The 20873-nt window shown below is 50.1% G+C and overlaps 1 protein-coding gene across 1 annotated transcript in view; it reads left to right on the top strand.

Annotated features, from left to right (window-relative positions):
• Window positions 1–20138, top strand: part of FBXO21 (F-box protein 21) — a 30807-nt gene extending 10669 nt beyond the window's left edge. Inside the window, exons 4-12 of the mRNA XM_054392579.1 lie at window positions 294–415; window positions 3116–3262; window positions 4893–5026; window positions 5371–5507; window positions 7638–7814; window positions 9391–9523; window positions 11595–11785; window positions 12884–13041; window positions 19925–20138. Of these exons, the coding sequence (XP_054248554.1) occupies window positions 294–415; window positions 3116–3262; window positions 4893–5026; window positions 5371–5507; window positions 7638–7814; window positions 9391–9523; window positions 11595–11785; window positions 12884–13041; window positions 19925–20103 (1378 nt within the window). The 3' untranslated portion in view covers window positions 20104–20138. The remainder of the gene's footprint in view (window positions 1–293; window positions 416–3115; window positions 3263–4892; window positions 5027–5370; window positions 5508–7637; window positions 7815–9390; window positions 9524–11594; window positions 11786–12883; window positions 13042–19924) is intronic.
• Window positions 20139–20873: the final 735 nt, after the last annotated feature.

Here is a 20873-nt window from a genome sequence, read left to right as displayed (position 1 = left end):
TGGTGAGAGCCTGGCCCGGGATGCCCAGTGAGATGGGAGGTGCCCCATCCCTGGGACCATTCCAGTGCCTCTTGCTGGCTCCTGGGGAGTTTGTCACCAACTGACACCCCCAAGTCCTTCTCTTCCAGACCGCTCTCGAGCCACTCCTCACCCAGCCTGGATGTGTGATGAAAGGAGCAATGTGTTGCAGGTGTTTTGTATTGGGTTTTTTGGGGGGTGGTGGTTTGTTGTTTTTTTTTTTTCTCTTTGCTGATGAATTTTTTTTGTGTGGCTGTGTGTGTTTAAATGTGCAGGAAAGGTCTCACCTGGAAGTACTATGCAAAGAAAATTCTCTACTTCCTCCGGCAGCAGAATATATTAAAGAACCTGAAGGAGTATCTGCAGCGCCCGACTGACTGGCAGTCGTTCCTGGAGGGTAAGTCTTGGGCAGGAATTCCACCTGCAGCACTTCATCTTTCCATCAGCTTTCCATCATGGTTATTTCACTTGGAAAGAGCCTTTCACACATTGCTTTGGGTTGGAAGGGACCCTCAAAGGGCATCTTGTCAGTGGGGACACCTCCAGCTAGAGCAGGCTGCACAGGGACACATCAAGGCTGATCTTGAATGTCTTCAGGGTGGGGCCTCAACCACAGCCCTGGGCAACCTGTTCCAGTGTCTCCCCACCCTCATTGTGCAGAACTTCCTCCTGATGTCCAGCCTAAATCTCCCCTGGTCCTGTTTCAAACCATGTCCCCTTATCCTATCCCCACAGCCCCTTCTCAACAGTCCCTCCCCAGCCTTCCTGTAGGTCCCCTTCAGATATTGAAATGCAGCTCTAAGGTCTCCCTGGAGCCTTCCCTTCTCCAGGCTGAACAGCCTTTACTCTCCCAGCCTGTCCCCATAGCAGAGCTGCTCCAGCCCTCTGGATCATCTCTGTGGCCTCCTCTGGACTCTCTCCATCAGGTCCATGTCTCTTTTGTGTTGGGGCCCCATAGCTGAACACAGCCCTGCAGGTGAGGTCTCAGAGGGGCAGGATTCCCTCTCTCCATCTCTGGCCACACTGCTTTTGAAGCAGCCCAGGCTGCCATTGACCTTCTTGGCTGCAAGTGCCCATTGCTGGCTCCTGTCCAGTTTCTCAGCCACCAGCACTCCCAAGTCCTTTCCTGCAGGGCTGCTTTTATATTTATGTATTTTTTTATTTCAGTTAGCCCTTGGACAGCAACTCCAAATTAAGTTGGGATTTTTGCTGTACCTGAAACCCTTCCAATTTTGCAGTGTTGCATCAGAATGTCAGGATTCTGTTAGCTTCAGTAACTGCCCAAGGACAGATGAGTTAAAAAGCAATACAGAAAATGTTAAAGCACTTGCAGTTGAATTTTGGAACACTGTATTGAGGAACTGAGCAGTAGCTCAGCATCCCAATTAGCTGACAGTGCAGAAGCATTTTGGCTGTGGCCTCTGGGCCAAACAGACCAACTGATCTGATTTCAAGTCACTTCCCATGCTGTCTCCTTTCCCAAGAGCAATGATAAGGGCAGGGAGCAAACCTGTGACAGGGAAATCACTGTCACAGCTCCCAGCCTGTGTGGTGAGTCTTTCTCTCCAGAGCAGTCTGATTGCTGTGCAGTGAAGAGCTAGGAACTGGCCACTTGCAGGGTGGGAAGACAGCTGCACCTGGTAGAAAGAAAGAAGAGGTTTGTCTGCACTTCAAATCCTCACACTGGTGGGTTATTCTCTTCTTCAAGCTGCCTATAGAGAAGATTGTTTTCTGAATGGGGGAAAAGCTGCCAGTGTCTGCAGAAGAGTCCCTTACTCATGGTATATACCTCCAAAATGCAATGCAAAAGACCCTGTACCACCAAAGCTGGTTCTCATTAGTGGCAGTAGACTTTGAAGAAGGGATGAGAACGAATGGATTGAAGCTTGAGGAGGGCAGGTTTAGACTGGAGATCAGGAAGAAGCTCTTTCCAGTGAGGGTGGTGAGACACTGGAACAGGTTGCCCAGGGAGGTTGTGGATGCCACCTCCCTGGAGGTGTTCAAGGCCAGATTGAATGAGGCCTTGAGCAACCTGGACAAGTGGGAGGCATGGGGAGGGACTTGGAACTAGATGGTCTTTAAGGTCCCTTACAACCCAAACCATTCTATGATTCCATGACTGTGTTAGGGCAAGAAGTGCCAAAAGTGGCTTTTGCCAGAATCAACTAAGAGTTAATTGTGAGACTTCATCACTTGGGTCCAAAATGTATGCATTTGTCTGCCATGCAGGTACTATTAGATCACCTACAGGTAGTCTTAGGGGAAATTTCACCTGGTCACTTTTGGAGGGTGAGGGGAGAAGACATGGCTTTGGGCTCTGCCAAAATCCCTGCATGTGGGCCTGTCGTGGAGGTGCAGTGTAGGAAGCTGGAGGAGGTATGGTGTATGCAAACTTCATGCAGGTGCACACAGTTGATTGCAAAGGCTGAGCAATGCAGAGGCTTTGCAAAGAGCAGTGCTGACATGGAGAAGATTCTGAGAAGGGGCTATTTTTTTTTTCCTGCAGAAGTTTGATGGAAGAGAACTTGTACAGAAAGAAAATGAACATCAGTTCTGTTAATAGTGGGTTTGTGACATGAAGATGGAGAGCAGGCATGGAAGAGAAAGATGAATGTAGGAGGAGAGGGAAGGATGAGCAAGAGTAATAACTGTGGAGGATATGGCAGGAAGAAATCAGAACTGAAGCAGAAGTGGAGATAGTTTGAGGCTCTGAATGAAAACACATTATGAGTTGGGAGGATGCCAAGAGAGAGTTGGCTGGTTAAACCTGGTCTAGCAGCGTACCTGCTGAATCTCTGGATCTGTGGTGGGGAGGGGAGTACTGCATTGGCATTCAGCATGTCACCCTTTGCATTTGATGGGATCAGTCTCTGGATCTGTGGTGGGGAGGGGAGTACTGACTTGGCATTCAGCATGTCACCCTTTGCATTTGATGGAATCAATCCAACACAGGACCGCAGATCTGCAAAGGAAAGCTCTGATGTCCTGCTGCAGTTGCTTGCTGCCTGCCTGCCGTTTGGTAGAGGAAAAAAAACTTATGCAAACCCCCCCAAAAAAATACTGAAGTCCTGTTTCTTATATAGTTTGTTTTTTCCAGGTGCTGTTTTAATTGACCAATACTGTAACCCACTGTCAGACATCTGCTTGAAGAGTGTGCAGGCACAGGTGGATGACATCACCGACAAAGTGCGCAAAGTCCTGCGGACCAAAAACCCGAGGCACCCCAGCCTGGCTTCCAAGGCAGGTACTGTACACAACCTTCTGCTTGACTGCAGAGCAGCCCTGCAAGGCTAGACACAGGCAGACAAGCTGCAACAGCTGTGGAGTTACTGCAACTTAAAGAGCTGCTGTTTCTTATCCCCTTGCAAGTATAACCAGTACCTGAAGCGGGTCTGCAAGAAAGCTGGGGAGGGACTTCTTACAAGGGCTTGTGGTGATGGGACAAGAGGGAATGGACTGAAGCATGAGACCCCACTTCAAATACTGTGTCCAGTTCTGGTGTCTCCAGCATAAGGAGGACATGGAACTGTTGGAGCGAGTCCAGAGGAGGGCCACAAGGATGATCCAAGGGCTGGAACACCTCTGCTATGAGGATAGGCTGAGGGAGCTGGGGTTGTTCAGCCTGGACAAGAGAAGACTCCAGGTGGGCCTTGGAGATGCCTTTCAATACCTGAAGGGACCCTGGAATGGGTTGTCCAGGGAGGTGATTGAGGCCCCATCCCTGGAGGTGTTTAAGGCCAGGCTGGATGAGGCTGTGGCCAGCCTGATGTAATGTGAGGTGTCCCTGCCCATGGCAGGGGGTTGGAACTGGCTGATCCTTGTGGTCCCTTCCAACCCTGACTGATTCTACGATTCTACAGGAAGGCTGCAGAGGAACTTTTCCTAAGGGTGTCTAGAGACAGGACAAGAGGGTATGGTTTGAAGCTGAGGGAGAATAGGGTTAGATTAGAGCTTAGGAAGGAGTTCTTCAATATGGGTTTGGTGAGACACTGGAACAGGTTGCCCAGAGAGGTTGTGGATGCCCTCTCCCCTGGATGTTTTCAAGGCCAGGTTGGATGAGGCCTTGAGCAACCTGGGCTAGTGGAAGATGTCCCTGTCCATGGCAGGGGCTTTGAAACTAGATGATCTTCAAGGTCCCTTCCAACCCAAACCATTCTATGGTTTGCTAAAGCCATCATTCAGGAGACAGCCATTTGTTCAGCCACAAGTACTCAGGGTTCTCTGTCCATCTGAGCAAAAAAGACTGGGAAGATGGATTTTTGTTCTTTTGTTGTTGTTTTTTTTTTTTTACCTCCTTCCTGTTTGTCCCTGGAGTCTTAAGTAGCCTTGATACCAAAGCTGTGGGACAGGGGATCAAAGTCTTTTCCTCTGCAAGTCTCAGAAAGTCAATAGCAATGGAAAAGGTCTCTGCTTTTACCTCTCCAGAGGTCATGCAGCATCTTGCCTCTTGTGTTTTTATAGCACTATCTGACGTTTGCTGTCTTTCAAAGACATTCAGCCTGTACCTGTGTGTCTGGAACAGTTAAGCTGTGACTCCAGCAGTGTCAGCACAAACCCTGTGTGTGGGCAGTGTGATCTGCCCAGCTGCCATGCTGTGCTGGCATAGGGTGGCTCAGATCCAACCCTGCAGGGGCAGAAGGCAGGAGGCAGCACTGGTGCACAGCCCAGGCTCAGGGCAATCCACATTGTGAGCAGAGCGCTTAGGGCACTGCCATGGTCAAACTCCAGCCAGGTTCTCGACTCTCTGAATTGAGATGAGCCTCTTGTGTTCCCAGGGAATATGAAGAAGTTTGGGCTCCCTTTCATGACAGAAATGTGAAGTACACTTTTTTTTTTTTTCCTCAGTCTTTTATTTCTTTCCATGTCTTTTTTAGGAGAAGTGTTGGTTCCAGAAGTGGAGCTGCAGCGACAGGTGCTCGATGCTATGAATTGTGTCCTGTATGAACAGCTAAAATACAAAGGAAATGAGCTGGATTACTATAACTCCCTCAATTCCTACATCCACCAGGTATCTGTGTTGGGCAGAAACTAGGCAGCTGTAAGGCTTGAGACATTCTGTTTGTGGTGTTTGTTTGTGGTGCCTTCAGTTGTGATTTCTTCCTGCTCCTCCTCCACAGCTATCACTCTTTCTCATCATTCCCTCTCCTGCTACATTCCTCTTTCTTCCATGAATGTAGTCAGACAAACCATTCTCTCTGAAGAACAATCTGCTGAAACCCCAGTAGGATGGCATTTTATTTTGGGGTGCATATTCTGTCAAGTTGGTGTATTTTCATTTGTGAAATCCAGCCTGGGGGAGGTTGTGTTGTCCCATAATATCTTCCATGTCTTTATCATGTTGTTATCCCCCAGGTTTTGATCCGCAGGACAGGAATTCCCATCAGTTTGTCTGTGCTTTATTTAACAATTGCCAGGCAGCTGGGAGTCAAGCTTGAACCAGTCAACTTCCCCAGCCATTTCCTGCTGCGATGGTGCCAAGGAAAAGAAGGGTGAGTGACCCGCTGAATATTGAAGTTGTGCCCCAGGAATAAAAGCTGGAAAGCACTGACAGCTCCAGACCTGTTCCCTGAATGATGAATTATTTTCTATTTGTAATTATAACCTAGACAAGAAAAGATTCACAGATTGCACTGGGTTGGAAGGGACCCTCAAAGGGTATCCTGTCCAAGCCCCCTGCAGGCAGCAGGGACCCCTCCAGCTAGAGCAGGCTGCACAGGGACACATCCAGGCTGATTCTAAATGTCTCCAGGGATGGAGCCTCAACCACAGCCCTGGGCAGCCTGTTCCAGTGTCTCCCCACCCTCATTGTGCAGAACTTCTTCCTGATGTCCAATCTAAATCTCCCCTGCTACAGTTCCAAACCATTGCCCCTCATCCTATCCCCACAGGCCCTTCTCAACAGTCCCTCCCCAGCCTTCCTGTAGGTCCCCTTCAGATATTGAAATGCAGCTCTGAGGTCTCCCCAGAGCCTTTTCTTCTCTAGGCTGAACAGACTCTACTCTCTCAGCCTGTCCCCATAGCAGAGCTGCTCCAGCTTTTTGATCATCTCTGTGGCCTCCTCTGGACCTTCTCCATCAGGTCCATGTCTCTCTTGTGTTGGGGCCCCATAGCTGAGCACAGCCCTGCAGGTGAGGTCTCACCAGAGCAGAGGGGCAGGATCTCCTCTCTCCATCTCTGGCCATGCTGCTTTGGATGCAGCCCAGGCTGCCATTGGCCTTCTTGGCTGCAAGTGCCCATTGCTGGCTCCTGTCCAGTTTCTCAGCCACCAGCACCCCCAAGTCCTTTCCTGCAGGGCTGCTCTCAATCTCATCATCCCCCAGCCTGGACTGATACTGAGGGTTGCCCTGACCTATGTAACTGTAAGGTAACGTTTCCCTTACCTAAGAAACTGATGAAAACCTGAAAAGAAGTGAAAAAGGTGCTGCTTTCACTTAACCTTTTCCACAGAGCAGTTGCTAGAGGCCACTGCTGTTGTTCTGGGCACTCATTTCATTCTCTGAGTCAGTGCAGAATACATCTTTGACAAGATCATAGCCAGGTTACTGAAAACTCTGTTTTGTGACTGACATCAGCAGCCCCTTTCAGAGCCATGGGTTTCTCTCTGTGTACCCCTTTGGGGGGCAGATATCATAGAATCAGTCAGGGTTGGAAGGGACCACAAGGATCATCTAATTCCAACCCCCTGCCATGGGCAGGGACACCTCACACTACATCAGGCTGGCTTGGCTAGAGCTTCATCCAGCCTGGCCTTAAACACCTCCAGGGATGGAGCCTCAACCACCTCCCTGGGCAACCCATTCCAGGGTCTCACTACTCTCATGGAGAAGAACTTCTTCCTCATGTCCAGCCTGATTCTGCCCACTTCCAGCTTTGTTCCATTCCCCCTGGTCGTGTCACTACCTGATAGCTTAAAAAGTCCCTCCCCAGTATCACAGAGGCATAAAGTGTTAGGGATTGGAAGGGACGTCTAGAGATCATCCAGTCCAACCCTCCTGCCAGAGCAGGATGACCCAGGGCAGGTCACACAGGAACACATCTAGGTGGGTTTGCAAAGTCTTCACAGAAAAAAGACTCCATAATCAATCCTTTTGGCTATGTAGGTGCCAAACGCCTGTTTTACTTTCCATAATCTAAGCAATAGATGCAGCAATTTTCCACATGAGAGTGGTGAGAGCCTGGAATGGGTTGTCCAGGGAGGTGCTTGAGGTCCCATCCCTGGAGGTGTTTAAGGCCAGGCTGGATGAGGCTCTGGCCAGCCTGCTGTAGTGTGAGGTGTCCCTGCCCATGGCGGGGGCTTGGAACTGGATGATCCTTGTGGTCCCTTCCAACCCTGACTGATTCTATGATTCTAAAGCTGCAAACAGCTGAGGGGAGGAACTGATGGAGTTGAGAGGTCCCTTTAGTTTCTTTCTGTTTTCCCATATGTGTCTATCTAAACCAAAAGGTAGGAGGGTAGAGAAGGTACCAGGTAATCTCTTTTTTCAGAGGGAGCTGAGGCATAGATGCCAACTTGTTTTACCCAACAAGCATGGAAGTGGTGAGGGAAGAACAGAAATGGGTAACCCTGCTCTACCAGGAGAGCCATCCTGACAGCTGGGTTTCCTTGTTGCTCCATTCAGAAGCACAGATATTTTTGACTACACCTACATCGACGCCTTCGGGAAGGGGAAGCAGCTGACGGTGAAGGAGTGCGAGTACCTCATTGGCCACCACGTGACAGAGGAGTTCTATGGAGTGGTGACTTCCAAGGAGGTCTTGCAGCGTATGGTGGGAAACCTCTTAAACCTTGGCAAGCGGTGAGTTGAGGCTCATCTGGCCTGTGTGGGCAAAAGGGCCCAGGGTGCGTGTCTGCATATAGAAGTGTGGAATTGGTTTGGTTGGAACAGACCTCTCAGATCATCCAGGCCAACCATCAACCTAAGACATCGTGGCCCTTAAGCCATGTCCCAAAGTGCCATGTCCACAAGCTGTAAGATCATCAAGTCCAGTATGTGATACTGCTTGGGTCAGTGCTTTAAAAAGGTGTCAGTCACCCCAGGAGAGCTTAAAAATACATAGAATAGAGTCACAGAATTGTTTCAGTTGGAAAAGTCCTCTAAGATCATTCAGTCCAACTACTGACCCAACACCACCATGGCCATTAAACCATGTCATGAAGTGCCAGCCTGTTCCAATCCCTGATCACTCTTTCAGCAAAGAGATTTTTTTCCTAATCTCCAACTTTACCCTCCCCTGGCACTATTTCAGGCCATTTCTTCTCATTGACATTGCATTGAGGAGCTGCTGGTAATCACCTGCAGCAGTATTGGGTGGAAACAAGAACATTTAGTAAAATTAGTTCCCCTGAAGAGCATGCAGAGGTAGTTTGGGACTTTTTTGGTGAGAAGCTGATAGTGACTGTCCAGTCTTCCCTTGGGAGCAGATCTGGTAAACCCAGCTGAGATGCTCAAATGAACAGGTTCAGAGGTACTTACGGCTTGTAGAAGATCTGGATTTGTTTTTAAATGCTCCTGATAGTCACTTTCCTTTGTTAAGATCTGGTAAGCCCAAACCAGATGCTCAAATGAACAGGTTCAAAGGTACTGTTGGTTTGTAGAAGATCTGAGTTTGTCTTCAAATGCCCTTGATAGTCACTTTCCCCAAGTAGCCACGGGCAGAAATCAGAGTGAAAGGATTGCTATAGGTATAGGTAACCTAGGGGAACAAAAGCAAATTCAAAAGGAAGTGGCTGGAGACTAAATCATAGAATTGTTTTGGTTGGAAAGACCTCTGAGGTTATGGAGTTCAGCCAGAAATCTCTGTGTAGGATTATTTGTCCAAGCAGAATACCAATGAAGTGAGGAGGTAGAGTCCAATCATCAGCTGTGTGTAGAGTGTTTCCTTCTGAGTAGGCTGTTGGAAGTGACAAATAACAGTGCTGGAGTCACAGAATCACAGATTAGGGGTTGGAAGGGACCTCCAAGCCAGGAATCATCCAGTTCAACCCCTCTGCCAAAGCAGGATCAGCTAGGGCAGGGCACACAGAAACACATCTAGGCAGGTTTGAAGTCTTCAGAGAAGGAGACTCATGCAACCTCTCAGGGCAGCCTCCTTCCAGCGCCCTCCTCACATTGAGGTGGAAATTCCTGGGTTCCAGCTTATCCCCTTTATTCCTTGTCCTATCACTGGGCACCACTGAAAGGAGCCTAACACCTTCATCTTGACACCCACCCCTCAGATATTCATGGACATTGATAAGGTCCCCTCTCAGCCTTCTCCAGACTCTTGACTGTACCTGCAGCATCGTTTTTGGTGCCTCTCCCTGTACATTGGAGTACTGGGGGTAGGGTTTGAAGGACTGACCTTAAAATCGAGTTTCTTTTTTGCTGGCAGAGAAAGCACTGATCAGTCTTACCAGCTCTTGAGAGACTCCTTGGATCTGTACCTGGCCATGTATCCAGACAACGTGCAGCATCTGATGCTCCAGGCCAGGTTGTACTTCCACCTGGGAATCTGGCCAGAAAAGGTACCTCGCGTGCTCCTGCCCCTGCTCTATCGATCGGCAGCACAGCCTGCCACGAGCTGCTGTGTAAGGAATGAATTGAAGCAGTTCTCACGTTGCAGACAATCAATTTCTGCTCTAGCAAGCAGGGAAAAGAGGATGGCTCTTACTTGCTTGGCCTAGGAGAGGCTTGCGAGCGGCCTTCTGAGTCATAGTTATGATTTACTGCCCGAGTCTGAGAGCTTATCTTGCAGCTAATAGTGTGGACTTCCAGCTGTGAGTTATCAGAACATTCTGTGTTTGGGTTATGCCTCGTTTTTGATAGTGGAAGAACGGCTCTTGCTGGGCTGGAGTTATTACCTTATCAGAAAACTTGGAGGAAGCCTAATAAATAAGATCAAAGCTGTTCCCTGAAGCCTTAGTCACACAATCAGTGGCTCTTGTGAAAAAGCAACTTAAGATTCATAAATCCATAGAATGGTTTAGGTTGGGAGGAACCTTAAAGGTCATCGAGTTTCAAGTTCCTTGCCCTGAGCAGGGACACCTTCCACTAGACCAGCTTGCTCAGGGCCTCATCTGACCTGGCCTGCAACACCTCCAGGGAGGGGGCATCCATGATCTCCCTGGGCAATCCTGTTCCAGTGTCTCACCACCATCACTGGAAAGAATTTCTTCCTGATCTCGAATCTAAATCTGCTCTCCTCAAGTTTCATTCCATTGCCCCTCCTCTTATCACCACAAGCCCTTGTCAAAAGTCCCTTCCCAGCTCTCCTGAAGCCCCTTTCAGGTACTTGAGGTATTTGGTGTTGGGATGGATGATTCTGTCTTTTCCCAACCTGATTAGGCAACAGCTTTATTAAGAACAAGGTGTTTGGGGGGAAGTAAAACTTGTGTTGCCTGCTCTAACAGACAGGCAGCAACTCTGATTCCTGTGTCAGAGGGTGAGGGTGTTGGTGGGCTGGTACTCTGGATCTGCAGGGTTTGTTGCTTTGAGAGCACTTCAGAGTTGGTGTTCTTTAGTCATCCTGAGACAAACAGGTTCTCTGCCTCTTGTTCACTAGTACATGGTATAGAATCAGAGAGATGATTTGCATTTCTTTCCCTGCTGCCCTATTTTTCCTCTGCCAGGCTCCCACAGACACGCTGAGGATCTTTTTTAAGCCACACTGTTTGTTCTCGAGTAGAGCAGAAATCATCTGGAGTGAGTTCACAGCAGCACTTTGGGAGACTAGCAACAGTATTCTGAACATCTCATAAACCTTGAAATGGTCTCATCAGCACCCTGTGGCTGCAGAATGACACCACGAGCTGCTGTGACTCGGTTCTGAGAGTTCCTGTGCTCAGCAGTGCCCTGCCCTGGAAGCAGGGAGCTTTACAAACAGAAGAGCAGAGGGCTGTTTGCAGGTTCTGCAGGCTAAGCAAGTGTGGGAACACCTCTGGCAGCTACCTCGTTGGTGTGATGGGCACAGAAGTGACCCTGCCCAGCAGGGTGGTTGATTCCCTCCTTATTTCTTGTTTCCTCTTTTCCCATTTGCTGACTTCCAATCATAGAATGATAGAATCAGGGTTGGAAGGGACCACAAGGCTCAGCCAGTTCTAACCCCCCTGCCATGGGCAGGGACACCTCACACTACAGCAGGCTGGCCACAGCCTCATCCAGCCTGGCTGCAAACACCTCCAGGGATGGGACCTCAAGCACCTCCCTGGACAACCCATTCCAGGCTCTCACCACTCTCATGGGGAAGAACTTCTTCCTCACATCCAGCCTGAATCTCCTCACTTCCAGCTTTATTCCATTCCCCCTAGTCCCATCACTACCTGATAGCCTAAAGAGTCCCTCCCCAGCTTTCTTGTTCACATTTGGTTTTCCTTTGTCTTCAGCTGTTTGTCCCTGTATTTATTTAGTCACTCCTAGTCATTTCTCCCCACCTCAAACAGCGCAAAGGTTCTCAGTCCTGTGTGGAACATTCATGTGGCAAAGCTCTAGGCCTGGGCACTGAGACCCATCTAGCTTGAGAAATGTCTCTGCATCTGTTTGTGTTGGACTGCTGCAGAGACTTGGTCTGAATCTCTCTTTCTGTTTTGATTGCTGAAGGTTCTGGACATCTTGCAGCACATTCAGGCTTTGGACCCATCCCAGCACGGGGCTGTTGGGTACTTGGTCCAACACACCCTGGAGCACATCGAGCGCAGGAAGGAGGAGGTGGGGCCCGAGGTGAAGCACCGGTCGGATGAGAAGCACAAAGAGGTCTGCTTTTCCATTGGGCTGATCATGAAACACAAGAGGTGAGCTCTTCCAAACCTCTCCCATGTGAGCAGGCTGTGCTGCCAGTACAAGGGTTTGTTCTGACAGGAATGAGACATGGGGTTGGCTGCCAGGGAGTGGAAGATGCCCGGCCATGTGTGCCTGCACCGTGAACCTCCTAGAGAAACAGGAGCAGCAATTGCTGTCCCTTGAGAGGGCAAGTGTGTGCACTGCTCTTTGCCTGCAGGGAGTGGTTGGTGACTTGGCTGAGTCATCATAAATCACATAGCTAAAATTTCCACAGCCCAGAGCTGTTGAGGAAACCACAGCAATCAGCTAATGAGGAGCCATGAAACAGAATTGACTTCAGAAGAGATTCGTAAGGCAGCTCATGGGTCTCTCCCTGTGCTCTCATTACCTTCATCTCTTCCTGTGTTGCACAGAGGCCTTGTGTGTGCTCTCTGTGCCACTCTGACACCATGACGTGTCAGCACTGTTGCTTTGGCCATTCATCTGACTCCACAGGACATCTAGAGCGTGTTTGAAAGGCAGCAGCAGTGATAGAATACCTCACAGTTCATTACATAAATCATCTGAAAATAATGTTGGCTTTGTTTCTGGGAGTTCAGTGGTAGGATTACCCTTCTCTGTGTGATGGGCACAGAAGTTCAAAGCCAGGTTGGATGAGGCCTTGAGAAGCCTGGTCTAGTGGAAGGTGTCCCTGCCCATGGCAGAGGGGTTGGAACTGGATGATCTTGAAGGTCCCTTCCAACCCAAACCATTCTGTGATTCTGTGAAGTAATTGCACAGCAGGATGGTTGATTCCCTCCTCATTTTTTGTTTCCTGTTCTCCCAGTTGTTGACTTCCAGTTTCTTTCCCGTTCTCTTTTCTAGTTCACATTTCATTTTCCTTTGTCTTCAGCTGTTTGTTCCTGTGTTTACCCAGTCACTCTTAATCATTTCTCCCCCCCCTCAAAGTACAAAGTACACACACAATCTTTTTTGAATTGATTTTTTTTGCTCTTCCTTGTGCCAGCTCACAGCAGGTTCCCATCCTGTTTGTGCTATATTAATCTTAAGGAAAAAGAGCTGGCTCTGGAGTTCTCACAGTCCTGGGTGTGCATTTGTTTTTTCATTAGGTATGGCTATAACTGTGTGATTTATGGCTGGGATCCTGCCTGCATGATGGGGCACGAATGGATCCGGAATATGAACGTCCACAGCCTTCCCCACGGCCCCCACCAGCCTTTCTACAACGTGCTGGTGGAAGATGGCTCTTGCAGATATGCTGCTCAAGGTGAGCAGGGGTCTCCTGATCTCCTTGCTACCTGTTTAGCAGGATAGTAAGAGAAAGGGAGACTTATGTGATTAGTTCTTTTAAGTCTGAACCTTACCCTAGGCTGCATCAAGAGGAGTGTGGGCAGCAGGTCAGGAGAGGTGGTTCTGCCCCTTCACTCTGCTCTGCTGAGACCTCACCTTGAATACTGCTTCCAGTTCTGGTGTCCCCAGCACAAGAAGGACACAGAGGTGTTGGAAGGAGTCCAGAGGAGGCCACAAAGCTGATCCAAGGGCTGGAGCACCTCTGCTATGAGGATAGGCTGAGGGAGCTGGGGTTGTTCAGCCTGGAGAAGAGATGAATCCATAGGGATTTGAGGGCTGCAGAGAGACTTTTCCTAAGGGTATCTAGAGACAGGCCAAGGGGGAATGGTTTGAAGCTGAGGGAGAACAGGGTTAGACTGGAGCTTAGGAAGAAGTTCTTCAGTGTGAGGGTGATGAGACTCTGGAATAAGTTGCCCAGAGAGGTGGTGGATGCCCCCTCCCTGGAGGTGTTCAAGGCCAGGCTGGATGAGGCCTTGAGCAACCTAGGCTAGTTGAGAGGTGTCCCTGGCCATGGCAGGGAGGCTGAAGTAGATGATCTCTAGGATCCCTTTCATCGTAAGCCACTCTATGATGAAACATAAACTGTTAGTTAAGGCTGAGGTAAGAAGGGAAGTGCTCTTGAATTATGGCCTGCTTTGTTTGCTCTCCATGAAACAAGTACTGCTGGGGACGAGTGTTAAAGACCACTCTCGTGTCATTTCCTCTTGCCCAAGAAATGGTTGTTTTTATGATAGAAACCATGGTCTTTGGAAAGAGGTAATTCAGCTTTTGCTGATGTCTGAAGCAGGGTGTAGTGATGGAGCACACAGGCTGAGTTTGTCAGCTGTCATCCAGAGACTGACTTGTGTGTGCCAGAGAACACAGATAGTGTGGATTTTAGTGCCCCTGTGATAAGGATGGGACAAAAATGAAGGTCTCTTTACAGGTGTGAAGAGGAGTAGAAATCTCTTACCACTCTTTCTTTATTCAGCATGCAATGAGAAAGGAAATGCTTGCCTGATGGTCAGAATATGAGGTTAGGATCCAGTAAGAAGTTTCAAGGAAAGTAAGAAGTTCACAAGGAAAAAAAATCTAACCAAACAAAAGCAAACAGCTGTGACTCTGTACACTGTAAACAGGGTGTTCCTTTGCCTCCTTTTTGTTCTTCTCTCTGTGATACAGAGCCATCCCATCCAGCTGGCAGGGCAGCTGCACAGCCTGACTGGATATTTTGCTCACATGGATGGAATTGTGGCATTGGTTTGCTAATCTGGATGTGGGAGCTGCTGAACAAAAAAGCAATTCAGGTCTTTCACTGCTGGGTGTGCTCCCTGCCATGTTCTAGCTCCCACACATGTGAGCAAGAGGTGGTTTTACAGGAGGGGACACTCCATTCAGCCTTTCAGAGTTTAATGTGCAAGTCACTGTCCTGAGAGCTAACTTCTGTTAACATCTTTATTGATGACCTTGATGAAGATACAGAGTGTGTCATCGGTAAGTTTGCAGATGACACCGAGTTAGGTGGGAGTGTTGATCTTCAGGAGGGTAGGGAGGCCCTACAGAGGGACTTGGATAGATTGGATCCATGGCCAACATTAATGGGATGAGCTTCATCAAGGCCAAATGCCAGGTCCTGCACTTGGCTCACAACAACCCCAAGCAATGCTACAGGCTTGGGGCAGTGTGGCTGGAAAGTGCCTGGCAGAAAGGGACCTGGGGGTGACAATGGACAAGCAGCTGAAGAGGAGCCAGCAGTGTGCCCAGGTGGCCAAAAAAGCCAAAGGCATCCTGGCTGGGATCAGAGATGCTGTGTCCAGCAGGAGTAGGGAGGTGACTTTCCCCTTGTGCTCAGCTCTGGTGGGGCCACATCTCAAGTACTGTGTCCAGTTTTGGGCACCTCAATACAAGAGAGATGTGAAGGTGCTGGAGCCCAGTGCAGAGGAGGGCAGGGAAGCTGTGAAAGGCCTAGAGAATAAATCTGATGAAGAGCACCTGAAGGAGCTGGGGATAGAAAAGAGGAGGCTGAGGGGAGACCTCATTGCTCTCTACAGCTACCTGAAAGGACATTGTGGAGAGGTTGGTGCTGGTCTCTTCTCACAAGTCATTACTGATAGAACAAGAGGGAATGGCCTCAGGCTGCCACTGGGTAGGTTTAGACTGGACATTAGGAAACATTTTTTTCCCAGCAGGAGTGGTCAGGCATTGGAATGTGCTGCCCAGGGAGGTGGTGGAGTCACCAACTCTGGATGTGTTTAAAGGTGGTTTGGATGTGGTACTTGGTGATCCTGAGGGTGTTTCCCAACCTGAACGTTTCTGTGATTCTGTGATTTATGTTCAGTAATCCAAAAAAGAGGAAGTGAGGACTGGGAATGTTGCAGCTCAGCCCTTAGGGCTTTTACTAGGCAGCACCTGGCCTCTCAGAGTCTTCAACACCAAAAGTTGTTGTGTGCTGTGGGTTGATAGTAAAATCTGCATCTCAGTGCAAAGTAATCAGGTAGTTGTCCAGAGTGCCTCTGGGGCTGAGTCATCCCTTAGCTCATTTGTCTAATTGTTTATAAACAAATGCAATGCTGGCTGGTTCCACAGCACAGAGGAGTTTTGCTAAGCTCTGTGCTGACTCTGTCATCTCTGTGGCAGCCAAGTGTTTTGGTATCAGTGGGAGGAATGACAGCATTTGTCCTTGCTTGCTGCAGTCTTGCAGCCTGATTAAGGAGTACCTCCTCCAAGATACACCTTCAGATCATTTGGGGGAGTATTTCATAACTCACCTGACTTTGGGGAAGGGATGATGTTTTTTTTTATACTGAATCTTAAACCTGCATGCAGAGTTTGAGCTGTACAGCTCAGGAATAACATCAGGGTTAGCACAGGACTCAGTTGGAGTCCTTTCTGCAAATTCATAGCTTGAACTGTAGCTAATTCACCTGCTTCATGCAGAGAAGTGTGGCCAGCAGGATAAGGGAGGTGATTCTGCCCCTCTGCTCTGCTGAGACCCCACCTGCAGCACTGCCTCCAGTTCTGGTGCCCCCAACAGGAACTGATCAGAGGGCTGGAGAACCTTCCCTATGGGGACAGGCTGAGAGAGTTGGGGCTGTGCAGCCTGGAGAAGAGAAGGCTCCAGGGAGACCTTAGAGCAGCCTTCCAGCACCTGAAGGGGGCTACGGGAGAGCTGGGGAGGGACTTTTGATAAGGGCTTGGAGTGACAGGATGAGAGGCAATGGATTGAAGATGGAGGAGGGCAGATTGAGACTGGAGATTAGGAAGAAATTCTTTGCAGTGAGGGTGATGAGACACTGGAACAGATTGCCCAGGGGAGGTCATGGTTGCCCCTCATCAAGGCCAGGCTGGACAGGACTTCAAGCAACCTGCTCTAGCAGAAGGTGTCCCTGCCCATGGCAAGGGGGTTGGAACTGGAAGATCATTAAGGTCCCTTCCAACCCAAACCATTCTATGAGTCTGATGTCCCTCTTTGTCTTTTGTTTGATCTGCAGCAGCAGAGCCCAGGTATCTGGCTCAGAACTGCCAGTCAGCAGGTTTCTCAGGCTCCCCAGCTAGCACCAAGCTCTCTTCCCTCAGTCTCTTCCTTGCTGCCAGCTTCTGTTTCATTACCCTGCTGCTCCCTCAGTGCACAGCTCACTGCTCAGCCCTGCTTCTGCAGAGCACACTGGAGCAGAGCCTGCTCTCTGCAGTGGTGCAGGCTACAAAAAAGCTCCTTTGCACCAGCCTGCTGAGGTGCAGAGAGCTCTTCTGCTTCCAGCTGCACACCCTGACAAAGCCAGGAGCTTCAGAGAGCCTGCCTGCCTCAGTATACCTTGGGTGTGCTCCCTGTAGTACATGGAGTCAATCCAGAGGCAGAGGAATGGTTCCTGAAGGATGTTCTCTGCAGCCCAGCTTGTTCCTGCCCTGTACTTTGGGGCTTGGGCAGCTTTTTGTTCCTACCTGTACCTCTGGTGCTGTGCTGGAAAAAATGACATCATCTGGGGAGTGCTGCAGGCCACCTGCACATGTGATGGTGCACTGCTGGGCTGCCTCACAGTCACACCACTTTGCCCACACACTGTCCTCAGCTTGGGTCACCTTTAGCTTTCCATGCCAGACCCCCATCTTGGGGTCACCTTTACCTTTCCATGCCAGACCTCCATCTTGGGGTCACCTTTACCTTTCCATGCCAGTCCTCAGCTTGGGGTCACCTTTACCTTTCCATGCCAGACCTCCATCTTGGGGTCACCTTTACCTTTCCATGCCAGTCCTCAGCTTGGGGTCACCTTTACCTTTCCATGCCAGACCCCCATCTTGGGGTCACCTTTAGCTTTCCATGCCAGACCCCCATCTTGGGGTCACCTTTAGCTTTCCATGCCAGACCCCCATCTTGGGGTCACCTTTAGCTTTCCATGCCAGCCCCTCACCTTGGGGTCACCTTTAGCTTTCCATGCCAGCCCCTCACCTTGGGGTCACCTTTACCTTTCCATGCCAGACCTCCATCTTGGGGTCACCTTTACCTTTCCATGCCAGTCCTCAGCTTGGGGTCACCTTTACCTTTCCATGCCAGCCCCTCAGCTTGGGGTCACCTTTACCTTTCCATGCCAGTCCCCATCTTGGGGTCACCTTTACCTTTCCATGCCAGACCCCCATCTTGGGGTCACCTTTACCTTTCCATGCCAGCCCCTCAGCTTGGGGTCACCTTTACCTTTCCATGCCAGCCCCTCAGCTTGGGGTCACCTTTACTTTTCCATGCCAGCCCCTCAGCTTGGGTCACTTTTGCTTTCCATGCCAGCCCCTCAGCTTGGGGTCACCTTTACCTTTCCATGCCAGCCCCTCAGCTTGGGGTCACCTTTACCTTTCCATGCCAGCCCCTCAGCTTGGGTCCCCTTTAGCTTTCCATGCCAGCCCCTCAGTTTGGGTCACCTTTACCTTTCCATGCCAGACCCCCATCTTGGGGTCACCTTTACCTTTCCATGCCAGCCCCTCAGCTTGGGGTCACCTTTACCTTTCCATGCCAGACCCCCATCTTGGGGTCACCTTTACCTTTCCATGCCAGCCCCTCAGCTTGGGGTCACCTTTACCTTTCCATGCCAGCCCCTCAGCTTGGGGTCACCTTTACCTTTCCATGCCAGCCCCTCAGCTTGGGGTCACCTTTACCTTTCCATGCCAGACCCCCATCTTGGGGTCACCTTTACCTTTCCATGCCAGACCCCCATCTTGGGGTCACCTTTACCTTTCCATGCCAGCCCCTCAGCTTGGGGTCACCTTTACTTTTCCATGCCAGCCCCTCAGCTTGGGGTCACCTTTACCTTTCCATGCCAGCCCCTCAGTTTGGGTCACCTTTACCTTTCCATGCCAGTGCCTCTGTGTTGTTTAACTCCTAGGCTCAATCAGGTTTTCTTTTAGCACAAAGGAGGTGCTGTGGGAAAGAACCAACTTGCTCTTCTGGGGCACTTTCTCTTAAATTTGGGAAGCTGAATTTAGAGAAGTTTAATTTTGCTGTGTGAGATGTGCTTGAAAAGCAGGCTGATGGCTTGGCATGGTTGAAATGCAGGCTGATGACTTGGGGCAAAAAAGTACTTGGCTCCTCTACCAGGATAACCTTGTGCAATTGGCCTCACCCTGGAGCATTTGAGAAGGATCTCCCCCAGAAACTGGTCTCCATGGGACTTCATCATTGAATCCCAGAATGGCTCAAGCTGGAATGTACCTTATCATCTACTCCAACCCCCCTGCCATGGGCAGGGAGGCCTCTCAACTAGGCTTTGGTGCTCAAGGCCTCATCCAGCCTGGCCTTGAACATCTCCATGGGGGGCATCCACCACCTCTCTGGGCAACCAATTCCAGAGCCTCACCACCCTCATGCTTCTTAAAAGCTCCAGTCTAACCCTGCTCTCCCTCAGCTTCAGTGGCACCCTAATGGCAGGCAGTGTAGTCTCAGGAGTTAAATGGTATTCATGCCAATATAAATGGGGTCAGCATCACCTGGGAGATGAGGCTGTGACAGTCACACTGCAATCCCCTCTGTGTGCTTTTTGTCTGAGTATCATAAGAGTCACAGAATTGTTTCAGTTGGAAAAGACCTTGAAGATCATTGAGTCCAACCATCTACCCAACCCCACCATGGCCATTAAATCATGTTCCTCAGTGCCATGGCCACACATTTTCTTGAACACCTCCAGGGATGGGGACTCCACCACCTCCCTGGGCAGCCTGTTCCAATCCCTGACCACTCTTGCAGCAAAGAAATTTTTCCTAATCTCCAACCTAACCCTTCCCTGGCACAATTTCCAGGCCATTTCCTCTCCTTCTATCACCTGATAGTAGGGAGAAGAGACCAACTGCACCTCACTGCAGCCTCTTTTCAGGGAGCTGTAGAGAGCAATGAGGTCTCCCCTCCTCAGCCTTCTCCAGACTAAACCACCCCAGCTCCCTCAGCTGCTCCTCCCCAGCCCTGTTCTCCAGACCCTTCCCCAGCTTTGTTACCCTTCTCTGGACCTGCTCCAGCCCCTCAATGTCCTTCTGGCAGTGATAGCCCCAAACCTGACCCCAGTGTTCAAGGTGCAGCCTCACCAGTGCTGGGTGCAGGGGCACCATCACTTCCCTACTCCTGCTGGCCACACTCTTGCTGCTCCAGGCCAGGATGCTGGTGGCCCTCTTGGCCACCAGAGCACACTGCCGGCTCACGTTCAGCCGGCTGTCAGCCAGCGTCCCCAGGTCCTTCTCTGCCAGAAGCAGCAGGAGGTGATGTTTGTAGAGACAGAAACAAGACTCAGGAGAGGCAGAGGATGCATTGCCTTGTTCCTGTCATGATAACTGATTGCTGCCTTTGCCAACAGAGAACCTGGAGCACAACTCTGAGCCCCGGGAGATCCCTCACCCCGACATCGGTCGCTACTTCTCTGAGTTCACCGGCACTCACTACCTGGCCAACACCGAGCTGGAGCTTCGCTACCCAGAGGATCTGGAGCTCACCTGTGCCACAGTTCAGAAGATCTACACTTCAGGCAAGGAATGAGTGCAGAAGGCACCATGAGGACAGAAGCAGCTGGAGTGTAGCTTTACCCTTTTTTGCAAAACTTGCCACAGAAGGGCGAGTCTGGGGACAATCCTTTGGCTTAATGCATTGGAGACTGCATTGGGCTTTGGTAACTGGTGCTGGAGCATCTTGCCACTGCCTGCCTGCCCATCCTGGCCCAAACACACAGGGACACTTTGGTAGCTGAGGCCCAGCATGAGGATCTCGCAGGGACAGTCGTGCTAGGAAGCACATCATCCTTCAGAAGGATCTGCACATAGTACTTGTTCTGTGGTTGTCCTGCCTGGAAGGTCAATGCAGTGAGATCCTTGGTGTGGAACATGGAAGAACCTCCTCTTCTAAGAGAAGGAACTTGCTTGTCCTTGCAGTGTTGTGGGGTTGGTTGTTTGGGGTTTTTTTGGTTGGTTGTGTTTGGGTTTTATTTTTTAATGTATATTTCATGCAGGTGATAGTTTTTAAAGTCTCTTACCTTTCACTGTTGTCTTCTTCAGTCTGAATTTTTGATCAGAGTTCACTTCACCTCTGTTGTCTGATGGTTCCTAGAGCAACCCTTCCGAATATCCACACGGGCCTGGAAGGAGCCCCAGCAGCAGCTGGGCTTCAGGGGGTGGCAGCACAGTGGTGACCCTGAGGTCCAGCTGGCCACCTTGCTGATGGTACAAACTCTCCTAATGCAGAAGAAGAGCTTCCAGCCCTTTGCCATGCCTGCCAAACACACCCAGTCCACGTTCTCACCTTGGGTTCTGCTC

Source organism: Indicator indicator, chromosome 26 (assembly GCF_027791375.1).
Source record: "Indicator indicator isolate 239-I01 chromosome 26, UM_Iind_1.1, whole genome shotgun sequence".
Lineage (NCBI taxonomy): Eukaryota > Metazoa > Chordata > Aves > Piciformes > Indicatoridae > Indicator > Indicator indicator.
The sequence above is the reverse complement of the archived record's forward strand: the minus strand, read 5'-3'. Positions and strand labels throughout refer to the sequence as shown.